The sequence below is a fragment of the Amblyraja radiata genome, chromosome 28, assembly GCF_010909765.2.
Source record: "Amblyraja radiata isolate CabotCenter1 chromosome 28, sAmbRad1.1.pri, whole genome shotgun sequence".
NCBI classification, from domain to species: domain Eukaryota; kingdom Metazoa; phylum Chordata; class Chondrichthyes; order Rajiformes; family Rajidae; genus Amblyraja; species Amblyraja radiata.
In genome coordinates this window covers 22492667-22505087 of record NC_045983.1, presented here as the reverse complement: position 1 = coordinate 22505087, position 12421 = coordinate 22492667, and the positions used below count along the sequence as shown (strand labels likewise).

Here is a 12421-nt window from a genome sequence, read left to right as displayed (position 1 = left end):
TGAATCAATCACCAATCACTCATCATAGCAACAAATTAACAAGCAACCATTATAGATTATAAAGGATGCTGTTGTATTTCATTATCGAGCAGTGGTGCTTGATAATGGAACATTTAATATTCTAAAACTCCATAAAGCCGTCTCTAGAAGATGATAGCATATCTTTTTTCGATATCAGGAATCTTTTGAATTTTTAAGTTAAATAGGTAACTCCGACCAAATCTCCAAACTGATCTCTCGATGACCCAGAGGCTTGTAAATCAATTGATATCACTGCCATGGGATTATTAACAGGAAACTGATTAGTTTTGGCACCCGACGACCCTCCACCCTCACATCAGATGGTAATAACTTAAGCATTTAGACTGCAATCACTTCCTTCATCAGTCTTGTCCAGTAATGGGCTGTGGCGACGGGTGAGCAGAGTCTGTTGGTGCAAATGTCCTGCCCTTGGTCCAGACTGACCAGAGTCTATCAGGTTTTAGGTCAGTTCCTATCTATGGCTATGAAAGGGTGGCACGGTGGCACAGCGATAGAGTTGCTGCCTTACAGCGGTAGAGATATGGGGTTGATCATGACCTCGGGTGCTGTCTACGTAGTTTGTGTGCACCGCGCCTTCACCGGAACAAATGAACAAACAAACACCGACTTATCGCCTGGGGAGAGGATTCTAAACCCACACCGGGTCTCCCTTCGCCCCGTCAGACCGGGTCCCCATTGACCCCCTCCCGCCCCCATCCACAGCGAGGCCCCACCACCGCCGCCGAGTCTCGGACAGGCCACGTGGCTTCACAGCAGTGAGTCCCCTGGGAGGCCTGGCTGTGGGGCGAGTCGGACCTACCGGGCGGGGCGCGCTCTGGTCCTCGGTCGTCATTCTGGTTGTCGGCGGCGCGGTTGTTCAGCGGGCGGATTGGGCCCGCGCGGCCCCCCCGGGACACTCCATCCGCTACCCCTCCCTCACAGAGAGTGATTGAAGTTGGATCGCCAGCACCATTTAGGAAGCGTCCACATGAACACTTTAACCACTTTACATTGAGCGCTCTGGACCAAGTGCTCGGCAATGGAATTATGGAATTCCCATGATGTGTGGCTCTATGAATGTTTGAACTGTCTAGTAAAGGAAGTGGGGCGTGGAAGCCTGCTATTTCTGTATGATTCTGAGCAAGTGTCGGCATTGAAGAACACAATATATAGTCTGAAGTCCGAAGAAAGGTCCCGACCCGAAATGACCCACTGAGTTACTCCAGCACTTTGTGTCTTTTTTTTGAAAACCAGCGGCTGCAGTTCCTTGTTTCTGCACATGTTTATTTAGTGCTGCAGTGATCACTTTGACCTACCTAGATGGTCACGATATATTTTTTCTGGCATTCCTGCTACATATCTCTTTCACCAGCACTGGTATCTCTTCTAGAGCAACTTGCTGCTGTCCTTCCTTCCCCAGCCTCTCTTAATTTGGGACATTTTACTTCAAAAGTAAACTTTTCAAAAAAATCATATATAAGAAACACAAAACAGTACACTGCATCTTTTACTTTCATGGCGTTGTTAAGTCTATACCTTTGCAGTATTAACAAGACTATAATTAATTAATCTGCCAACACTGCACATCTTTGGAAACTGACATGGTTGCAGGGAGAATGTGTGCTCGCACACTGCAGTGTATCCTAACATGTTAATTGGTGGTAGATCCCCACACACGCACCCCTGGCTTGTGTTGAGCTTTCTCGGCTGCACTACCTGCTTGGACCCAACCTCGCAACAATGTTAAGTTGTGCTCAACCTTTCCCCAAGCCCAGTCCAAGTGATTTAGAGCATCTGGGCCAACAAATGTAGTTGGAAAGCAGACCTCCCAGAACACAATACCAGTCAGATAGATATACAGTAATGAAACAGGTCCTTCAGTGTCGGGTCGGCACAAGGTTAAGGGGGGACTTGATAGAGGTCTTTAAAATGATGAGAGGGATAGACAGAGTTGACGTGGACAAGCTTTTCCCATTGAGAGTAGGGAAGATTCAAACAAGAGGACATGACTTCAGAATTAAGGGACAGAAGTTTAGGGGTAACATGAGTGGGAACTTCTTTACTCAGAGAGTGGTAGCTGTGTGGAATGAGCTTCCAGTGGAAGTGGTGGAGGCAGGTTCGAATTTATCATTTAAAAATAGATTGGATAGGTATATGGGCGGCGCGACTCTCGTCAGCAACGGCCTCTGCAGTCCGTCTGCGTTTTTATTATTTTATGTCTATGTTTTTATGTAGTTTTTGTTATTTTTTGTTGGGGTATGTGTGTGGGGGGGTGGGGGTGGGGTGGAGGGGGTAACTTTTAAATCTCTCCCTGCACGGGAGACCCGACCTTTTCTTTGTCGGGTCTCCGTTGTCGTTGGGGCTGCAACGAGGAGCGGCCTCCAACAGGAAGACCGGGGGCTCTGGTGCCGACTACTCACCTCACCGTCGCGGAGCTGGCCGAGTCCAGAGCGGGTGGAGCGGTGGTGGACGCTGCTGCGGCCCGACCTCCGGAGATTCGGAGGCTGCAACTGCGGGTCTGGCGGACGGCGGCACCGGGAGCCCGCGGGTCCCTGGAGGGAGACCGCTTTTCAGGGCTCCCGCAACGGCGACTTCTCTCGCCCGAGTTGCGGGGTTGAAGAGCTCCTGGAGCGGGGCCTTACATCATCGCCCCGCGCGGTTTGGAATGGCCGCGGGACTCTGCGAGCTCACGCCGGGGGCTCTAACATCAAGAACCCGGTGTGCGACCTTGCATCACCCGGCGTGGCTTTAATGGCCGCGGGACAATTCGCCATCGCCCGCCGGGGGCTTTGACTTTGACTCTGACATCGGGGGGGGGAAGAGTGCAGTGGAGAGATAAGTTTTTTTGGCCTTCCATCACAGCAATGTGATGGATGTTTATGTAAATTATGTTGTGTCTTGGGTCTATTTGTTTGTAATGTATGGCTGCAGAAACGTCATTTCGTTTGGACCTCAAGGGGTCCAAATGACAAATAAATTGTATCGTATCGTATGAGAAAGAAATGGAGGGTTATGGTCTGAGTGCAGGTAAATGGGACTAGGGGAGAATAAGTGTTCGGCACGGACTTGTAGGGCCGAGATGGCCTGTTTCCGTGCTGTAATTGTTATATGGTTATATGGGTCCATTGTTGCCCAGCTAACACCACAGATCAATTCCTAGTGGATCTCTAGATGTGGACTACTGTGTGCAGCTTTCCACAGGGAATGAACCTCGATCTTGGAAATGGCTGGGTGTGGTGTGAGGTGGGGAATAACAGAGGGTGGACTCCTGTGGAGGTAGTTCATTGGTCAGTTGACCATCGGGCTCACATGCAGGGAGAAAATTACGAAAACTGACAACAAAATAAATGTCGCAATGCCTGAAGATGGGTCCCGACCTGAAATGACACCTATCCATTTTCTCCAGAGATGCTACCTGACCAGCTGAGTTACTCCAGTACTCCGTGTCAATCTTTACCAAAATAAATGGTTGTGGCTTACGATAGTTTAAGTTCTAGAAACATAGAAAATAGGTGCAGGAGGAGGCCATTTGGCCCTTCGAGCCAGCACCCCCATTCATTGTGATCATGGCTGATCGTCCCCAATCAATAACCTATGCCTGCCTTCTCCCCATATCCCTTGATTCCACTAGCCCCTAGAGCTCTAACTCTCTTAAATCCATCCAGTGATTTGGCCTCCATCTGTGGCAGGGAATTCCATAAATTCACAACTCTCTGGGTGAAAAAGTTTTTGCTCACCTCAGTCATAAATGGCCTCCTCTTTATTCTAAGACTGTGGCCCCTGGTTCTGGACTCGCCCAACATTGGGAACATTTTTCCTGCATCTAGCTTGTCCAGTCCTTTTATAATTTTATATGTTTCTATAAGATCCCTCCTCATCCTTCTAAACTCCAGTGAATACAAGCCTAATCTTTCCAATTTTTCCTCGTATGACAGTCCCGCCATCCCAGGGATCAATCTCGTGAACCTACGCGGCAACTGCCTCAATCACAAGGATGTCCTTCCTCAAATTAGCGTTTGAAGCGTTTGTTTCATGATCTGCAGTAAGTAAGTTATCACAGGATTAAATATGGCTTTTGGTAATATTAGGCTCTGTTAATACGATCTGTTAATCCACACCTCAATTGAATCAATCAGGCCTACCAGGATGGCATAGCGGATGCAGGTTTGTGCAATGCTTCACTGGAACTGAGCTGCCCAAAATGGATTGAAAAAGTTATGGTTTGCAATATTACCCAAGAGTGTGGAAGTAACCCCAAGATCTTTTAAAGAGAAACTAAATGAGATTTTGGTGCTGGGCTGTATTGATTGCAATGAACTGTCTATCACCTAGGCTGGCACAAGAAGGCTTGGTGTAAGAGAGAGACACATTCTGATTGTGGAACTCTGACCGGATCTGTTTCCAAATGTGGTCATTACAGCGCAAAGGAGCAGACAGAATAGTAATTGGAGACATGGTCTGACAACAGAATTGAAAGTAGCTTTGCATCCCTTGGTGCTCAGTTTTCACTAGGACATAAGAATAGTCATTATGAAATACAATGGATTTATATATAGACTTTTAGAAGCCGACAGATTTGGGGTCGATAAGCACAGAAACTGGCCCTTCTGCTCGATGGCCATTTTCTCATTTTATTCACGAAAAGCAAGCAATTGGAAAAAAGTTAGTTTCTCCCCGAAAAGTAACTTAGAAAACGTCAACGTCGAGAGGAGGAATGACGACAAGGATTTCAACCATGTGGGCAGGATGTCAATTCCATGCTGCCAGTCATTTTAATGATCTTTGAACCAAGGTTCCTGCCCCAATACTGCACATCTCAACAGGAGGGCCAGTATTACATAGAACAGTACAGCGCAGCAATAGTCACAAAAAGCTGGAGTAACTCAGCGGGACAGGCAGCATCTCTGGAGAGAAGGAATGAGTGACGTTTCGGGTTGAGACCCTTCTTCAGACTGGTTAGGGATAAGGGAAACGGGAGACGGGAAACAATAGTTACTTCAGCCCACAATGTCTAGGTCGCACATGATGGCCACTTAATCTAATCCCTTCTGCCTGCATGAGCTCCATATCCCACTATTCCCTGCATACTCGCATGTCTGTATAAAAGCCTCGTAAATGCCACTTTTGTATCTCCTTTCAGCACCATCCCTGGCAGCACGTTGCAGGCACCTACTGCTCCGTAAAAAAACGCCCCACATGTCTACTTTAAACTATCCCTCTCTGACCTTGTAGTTAATCCCTCTATTATTTGACACTAAAGTTCTAAAGTATTATTTGATAAAAAGTTCTGACTGTCTCCTTGTCTATTGTGGGATTCTCTGCCTCAGAGGGCAGTAGAGGCAGGGTCTCTGGATGCTTTCAAGAGAGAGCTAGATAGGGCACTTAAAAATAGCGGAGTCAGGGGATATGGGGAGAAGGCAGGAACGGGGTACTGATTGTGGATGATCAGCCATGATCACATTGAATGGTGGTGCTGGCTCGAAGGGCCGAATGGCCTACTCCTGCATCTATTGTCTATTGTCTATTGTTAGCAACTTACGTTAGTTAACGTTAGCCAGTGTTGGGAGGTGCATCGTAGCTTCAGTCTAAACCTAACTTGGGAACCAATGAAAGATGATGGGAAAAAAATGAACTTGGCTGCTGGATTCAAGGCCTTGTTGGCAGAGGTGGATGGTTTAATTTAGTTTATTATCACGGTTACTGAGGCACCCTGGAAAGCTTTTTTGTTGCGTGCTATCCAGTCAGCGAAAAGACTAAAGATGATTGTAATCAAGCTGCCCACAGCGTACAGATGCAGAATCAAGGGTATAACGTTTAGTGCAAGGCAAATTCCGATTAAAGATCGTTTGAAGGTCTCCAGTGTGGTAGATGGGAGGTCTGGGCCGCTCTCTAGTTGGTGAGAGGATGGTTCAGTTGCCTGATAACAGCTTGAAGAAAATAGTTCTGTTTCTCCAGAAATACAGTCAGAAGGCATTGGAACCGCATAGCCCTGAATGTAGCAAAGAGGGCAGAAAATGCCGGGTAAACTCAGCAGGTCAGGCAGCATCTGCAAAAACAAGGGAAACAGTTAATGTTTCAAGTCTGAGACCCCTCTTCAGATGCAGTTTTCCAGCATTTCCTGTTCTTAATTCAGAGTTCTAGCATCTGCAGTGTTTTGCCACTGAGTGCTACTCAAAGGATGTTTCCCTATTGAACTTATGTTGATTAGTGGCTTGTAGTCACTGATCAGGTGCAATGTTCTTCAAAGGAAAAGTGTGCACGTCCCATTTCTTCAGTTTTTCTTTGATTTTCATGCACTTGTTAAGGCAACCATGGGGTTCTTTCTTGCAATAACTGAGACATGGAACATCAGGGAAGGAATATTATGTTTGAACTGTGTACAAAAAGCTGCAACACCAGTGGTTTTGGTCGGCATATTACAGGAAGTCTAGGAAAGAACTGCAGATGCCGGTTTAAAGGTAGACAAAATGCTGGAGTAACAGCGGGGCAGGCAACATCTCTGGAGAGAAGGAATGGGTGAGGTTTCGGGTCGAGACCCTTCTTCAGACTGATGTCAGGGGAGTGGGCGGGACGGAGATAGAATGTAGTCGGAGACAGTAAGACTGGTGGGAGAACTGGGAAGGGGAGGGGATGGAGAGAGAGGGAAAGCAAGGGCTATTTGAAGTTAGAGAAGTCAATGTTCATACCGCTGGGGTGTAAGCTACCCAAGCGAAATATGAGGTGCTGTTCCTCCAATTTGGGCTGGGCCTCACTCTGACAATGGAGGAGGCCCAGGACAGAAAGGTCAGATTGAGAATGGGAGGGGGGGGAAGTTAAAGTGCTGAGCAACTGGGAAGTATATGTTTGTAGTGGAGGAAACAATGAGAATAACGACTGGATTGCAGTATTTTTCCTGTGGGACTAGAGCAGGAAATGATTGGCAAGCTGATGGAAAAAGATATACAGTCGTCCAATCCTGTAGTGGACCTGCAGATGGTTTTTACATGTGTGGCTTCCAGAATCAGGGGCCAGTCAAAATGTCACAGAGAAAGGTGACCATTTTTCTCCGAATTACTGCAAATCCCAGCGCGTTACAAACACACCTCACTAGCGACCTGATCATTCCTGCAATGTGCTGACCAAAACTGTGTGCTTTCCTCTTGCTCTTGCTCTTGAAACAGTTGCCCAATCTACTGGGGAGATGTCACCTCCTGAACAAGGCAAGGACAGAGTTTGGGAGGAGGTCCCAAGTCATCACTGCCGACCTGCGGAGTTATCTGACATCTGAAAGAGGAGACAAGTAGTGCAATGAAATCTGACCAGAAATCAAATCTACACAATTAGATTTGAAGTTCAAGATGTGCAGTCAATAGCTGTAGTTCTTGGCACTGTCCGTTCACCAGTAAAAAGGCAGTAGTGATTTGAATGCACATTTCCACCCTGAACAGCACTCAGCGAAACAACCCACCTGAATACAAAACGCTGCAGTGACTGCGGAATTACTGAGCTGGGAAACCAAACTGAAGCTGACTCCCTCTTTCTCCCTTACCAATTAATAACGTCCAAGTCCATTCACGTTGCAGCACACCTCCGGAGAGTACAAGGTTTGCCTTATGAAGTGGAGATTATATTTAAAATACTTCTTAGACTATTTTATGTTTTGACTCCTCATGTTTTGACCCTGCCTCCACCTTCCTCCCCACACCCTTCTCTCCTCCTGCTGCAGTTGCTCCTTTGGGCATCTAGATCTGGAATTTCTTCCGTGACCAGTTCTACTCAAAACAGGGATTGATGGAATTTTCCACGAAGTTGGTCAAGGGATTCTAGGGCTAGCGCAGGGTAGTGATGTTGAAGTAAAAGATCAGCAATGTTGTTATTGATTCACAGAGCAGGTTGAAGTGCCAAACAGCATTGCCTTGCTACTACTTGTTTATCTTTTCTTTGACTTCCAATCTCATCTATATTGAAGACAGACACAAAATGCTGGACTAACTCAGTGGGTCAGGCAGCATCTCTGGAGAGAATGGATAGGTGACGTTTTGGGTTGGGACTTCTTCAGAGTCATCTATATTGAGTTTAGAATTTAGATACAGCATGGAAGCAGGTACACCAAGTCCACACTGACCATGGATCAGGGGGCTAGTGGAGTCAAGGGATATGGGGAGAAGGCAGACACGGGTTATTGATAGGGGACGATCAGCCATGATCACAATGAATGGCGGTGCTGGCTCGAAGGGCCGAATGGCCTCCTCCTGCACCTATTTTCTATGATCACCCGTTCACACAAGTTCTATGTTGTTCCACTTTTGCATCCATTCCCTGCACACTAGGGTCAACTTACAGAAGGCAATTAGCCTACAAACCCACACATCTTTGCAATGCCTCGACCTCTGCTTTCTCTTTGAAGTGTAATGGAAAAGGGAACAAATAAATGCAATGTATGCCTGCTTCTGAAAATGTTCAACCATAAACCTACTGAGAGCTACCCAATTCTGAAAGAGAGAAAGGGTTGCACTTATATAGCACGTCTAACAACCTCAACAAAGGTTGAGGTTTTGAGCTATGGTTACAATACAGAATATGCTGCAGGCAAACTGCGCATAGCAAACACCCACAAACAAACTGAAATGAACTAAATTATTTTTAGTTTTAATGATGTCAAGACATTAACCTGACCTGCACACTCGTGGTAGCTTCCCTCCTCTTTAAAGCGGTGTCACTGCGACTCACATGTTCCTGAAATTGCAGTGGGGTTTAATGCCCTATCTGTGACTTGACAACTTAGACACTGGAGCATCATCCCTAATTTCAGTGCTCAAGTCTGTGGAGTGGGACTTGACTCCCAACCTCTGACTCGGAGGACAAGCCATGAACTGGCGTTACAACTGGAGAAGTGTTCACTCCTGAAGGGAGAGGAAATGCTGAATGATGTTGTCACAGGAAGAGCAGACGGACATCCTCTCAGTATCTACTTTTTAAAGCCTCCTCAGAGTCTTATATTTCTCAGTTAAAGCAACCTTCACTCTGCCAAACTACAATGAGTATAAGCCCAACCTGTTCAGCATTTTTCATAAGGCTTCCCTTCATTTCAGGAATTAACCAGATGAGCGCAGCTGTAGAGCTGCTACCTTACAGCACCAGAAACCCTGGTTCGATCTTGACCTTGGGTGCTGTCTGTACAGAGTTTGTACGCTCTCCCTGTGAGCGAGTGGGTTTTCCCCTGGTCCTCCGGTTACCTCCCACATTCCAAAGACGTGCAGGTGTGTAGGTTAATTGGCTTCTGTATATTGTCCCGAGTGTGTTTCTCACTCCAGAATAAGGACAAAAGATCAAAATATGGGACAAATTCCCGACGGCAATACGTTGACCGATTCGGCCGTGGCTGGTTGAATGATGAGTTGGTCCGGGTGCTGAACTGCACACAAAGCCCACCCCGCACGGCGGGCCAGCTGAGGTGTTTGGCCGCGTGACATCGCGCGCAAAGTCCGGCGCCCCATTCAACTCATGAACCGATGATCGGCCATGAGAAGGAGGGGTGGTGGTGTCGGTGGTAAGCGAAGGTTCGGAGGTTGGACGGCTGGCCGGGCTGCCGACCGACGGTGCCACGGGTGAGGCGCTGCTGCTGCACTCCATGGGCTGCACTACGTCGGGACGGGTGAGGCAGGGCCGGACACGGTGCTCTGACCCAACAGTCCCCTTGACCCGAGTAGTAGCAGGCGAATATGGGACAAGTGCGGTCCCGTATGGGACAAACCAATTTAGCCCAATATAAAGGATGTCCCGGCCAGTACGGGACAGTTGGCAAGCCTACTCTAGTCGTTGGCTCGCAGGTAAGGCCATCTGGCAATTGGCCGCCCTCCGGCCAACATCTGGTGAGGTGGGATGAGACTCTGGCCCTGGCGGCTCCAGCCACCCGGCCGAGCTTGTGGTGGACGCCCTTCCCTTGTCCAACGACAAGGCTCCAGTTCTGGCCTCCTAATTTGACGATGGACATTCTTGCTATTGAGGGAGTGCAGCATAGGTTCACCAGGTTAATTACCTGGATGGCGGGACTGACATACATTGAAAGAATGGGTCGACTGGGCTTGTATTCGCTGCAATTTAGAAGGATGAGGGATCTTATAGAAACATCTAAACTTCTTAAGGGATTGGACAGGCTAGATGCAGGAAACATGTTCCCCATATTGGGAGAATCCAGAACCAGGGGCCACACACAGTTTAAGAATAAGGGGTCGGCCATTTAGGACTGAGATGAGGAGAAACCTTTCCACCCAGAGAATTGTGAATCAGTGGGATTCTCTGCCGCATCAAGCAAGAGTGAATCTGTGGGGTTCTCTGCCGCACCGAGCATGTTTTCAAGAGTTAGATTTAGCTCTTAGGGCTAATGGAATCAAGGGATATGGGGAGAAAGCAGGAACGGGGTACTGATTTTGGATGATCTGTCATGATCATATTGAATGGCGGTGCTGGCTCGAAGGGCTGAATGGCCTACTCCTGCACCTATTTTCTATGTTTCTCCCTCCTCCCCCCCCTCTCTCTCTCCCTCTGGAAGTTTTATCAATAGTTTATTCTCAGGAGTACCAAGGGACAGTGAAAAGCATTTTTATTGCATGCTATCCAGTCAGCGGAAAGACTATGCATGATTGCAATCGAGCCGTCCACAGTGTACAGATACAGGATAAAGGGAATAACGTTTAGTGCAAGTTGAAGTCCGATTAGAAACATAGAAAGTAGGTGCGAGAGTAGACCACCAGGTCCGTCGAGCCCGCACCGCCATTCGCTCATGGCTGAACACTAAACAGACACACTTACCCACAAACAGTAGACACAAGACACAGAACACAAGACACTACCCTCCCCTTTATACCGCTATCACCCCTCTCCACCCCAAGAACCGCGTGATCTCCTGGGGGAGGCAAAAAAACGGATAAAAACCCAGGTCCAATTCGGGAAAAAAATCCGGGAAATTCCTCTCCGACCCCAATCCAGGCGATCGACACTTGTCCAGGAGATCACTCAGGTCTTACTATACTAACCATACCTAGGATTAAAGATAGTCCGTGGGCCTCCAATAAGGTAGCTGGGAGGTCAGGACCGCTCTCTAGTTGGTGAGAGGACGGTTCAGTTCCTGATAACAGCCGGGAAGAAACTGTCTCTGAATCTGGAGGTGTGCGTTTTTACACTTCTGTACCTCTTGCTCGATGTGTGCGTGATGGTCTGAGCTGTGTCCACAACTCTCTGGGTGGAGATGGAGGCGATGGGAGGGAGAGATGGTGGGAGAGAGTGAGAGAAGGTGGGAGGGAGAGAAGGTGGGAGAGAGGAAGGTAGAGAGAGAGAGAGGGAGGTGGAAGAGAGGAAAGGAGAGATAGAGGGGGGTGGAGAAGGTGGGAGAGAGGGAGGGAGAGAAGGTGGGAAAGGGGGAGGGAGCGAGGGCGAGACTATTGGTCAGTATTGACCATTGAATGGAGTTCGGGAAGTCTGGAATTTTTCTTCCCGGATTCATAGATGCTCCAGAGGCGAGAGAGTTGGAAATGCCGGTCAGATTGCAGTGTTCCTAATGGTCCAGGATCTCTTATTCCCCCCCGTCTCTCCCTCTCTCTCTCCGCCCTCGCCCTCTAATCCCAGCGGCCAAGACCCGAAAACTTGCGACTCGAAAACCGGGAGAGAATCTCGGGAGGGGACAGAGGGGCGACGAGAGGGGAAGAGGGTGTACGTTTCTACATGCAGGTCCGACTTACCGGAGAGATGTTTGCGTCCGGATACATCTCCGGGATGGATGCGCGCCTGGACTCCCAATCCTAGCACCGACACCTCGATCCCGACTGTTCCCAGCCAGGTTTTCAAGTCGGGGCAATCTCCGGTGAACATGGATCTGCCGCAAATCTCCGCGCACGACCTCCGCAGCTCGAAGAAACTCATTCCATCCGGCATTCGATCCAGGAGCTCCAGGATCTCCTCACGAACCCTCCCTGGATTCTCCAAGACTTCCCCCCGACCCGGATCTGGAGGCGACGAGGATCGAGGGCCTTTGGAGAAAGGAGATCGTTGCAGAGACTTAGAAAGTGGGCGTAAAACTTCAAAGGTTTCAAATGGGGACGTGGAGTGTCGTGGAGCGGAGGGAACTGGGATCGCAGGTACACAATTCCCTGTAAGTGGCGCCACGGAAAACATTTTATCGGCATGAATCGCAGCACGGTTCAAGAACAGCTCCACCCAACACCAACCGCAAGAATTCCCCCGTTCACACACTAGTTTAGTTCAGAGATCCAGCGCGGAAACAGGCCCTTCGGCCCACCGAGTCTGCGCTGACCAGCGATCCCCGCACACTAACACATTCCTACACATACACTAGGGGACAATTTACAATCGTACACCGAAGCCAATTGACATACAAACCTGCACGTCTTTGGAGTGTGGGAGG

The 12421-nt window shown here is 48.5% G+C and overlaps 1 protein-coding gene across 1 annotated transcript in view; it reads right to left on the bottom strand.

Moving 5' to 3' along the window:
* Nucleotides 1–5434: 5434 nt before the first annotated feature.
* Nucleotides 5435–12421, bottom strand: part of LOC116988972 — an 8280-nt gene continuing 1293 nt past the window's right edge. The window contains exons 3-4 of the mRNA XM_033046047.1: nt 11739–12026; nt 5435–6067 (exon numbers count right to left, since the gene is read on the bottom strand). Of these exons, the coding sequence (XP_032901938.1) occupies nt 6057–6067; nt 11739–12026 (299 nt within the window). The 3' untranslated portion in view covers nt 5435–6056. The remainder of the gene's footprint in view (nt 6068–11738; nt 12027–12421) is intronic.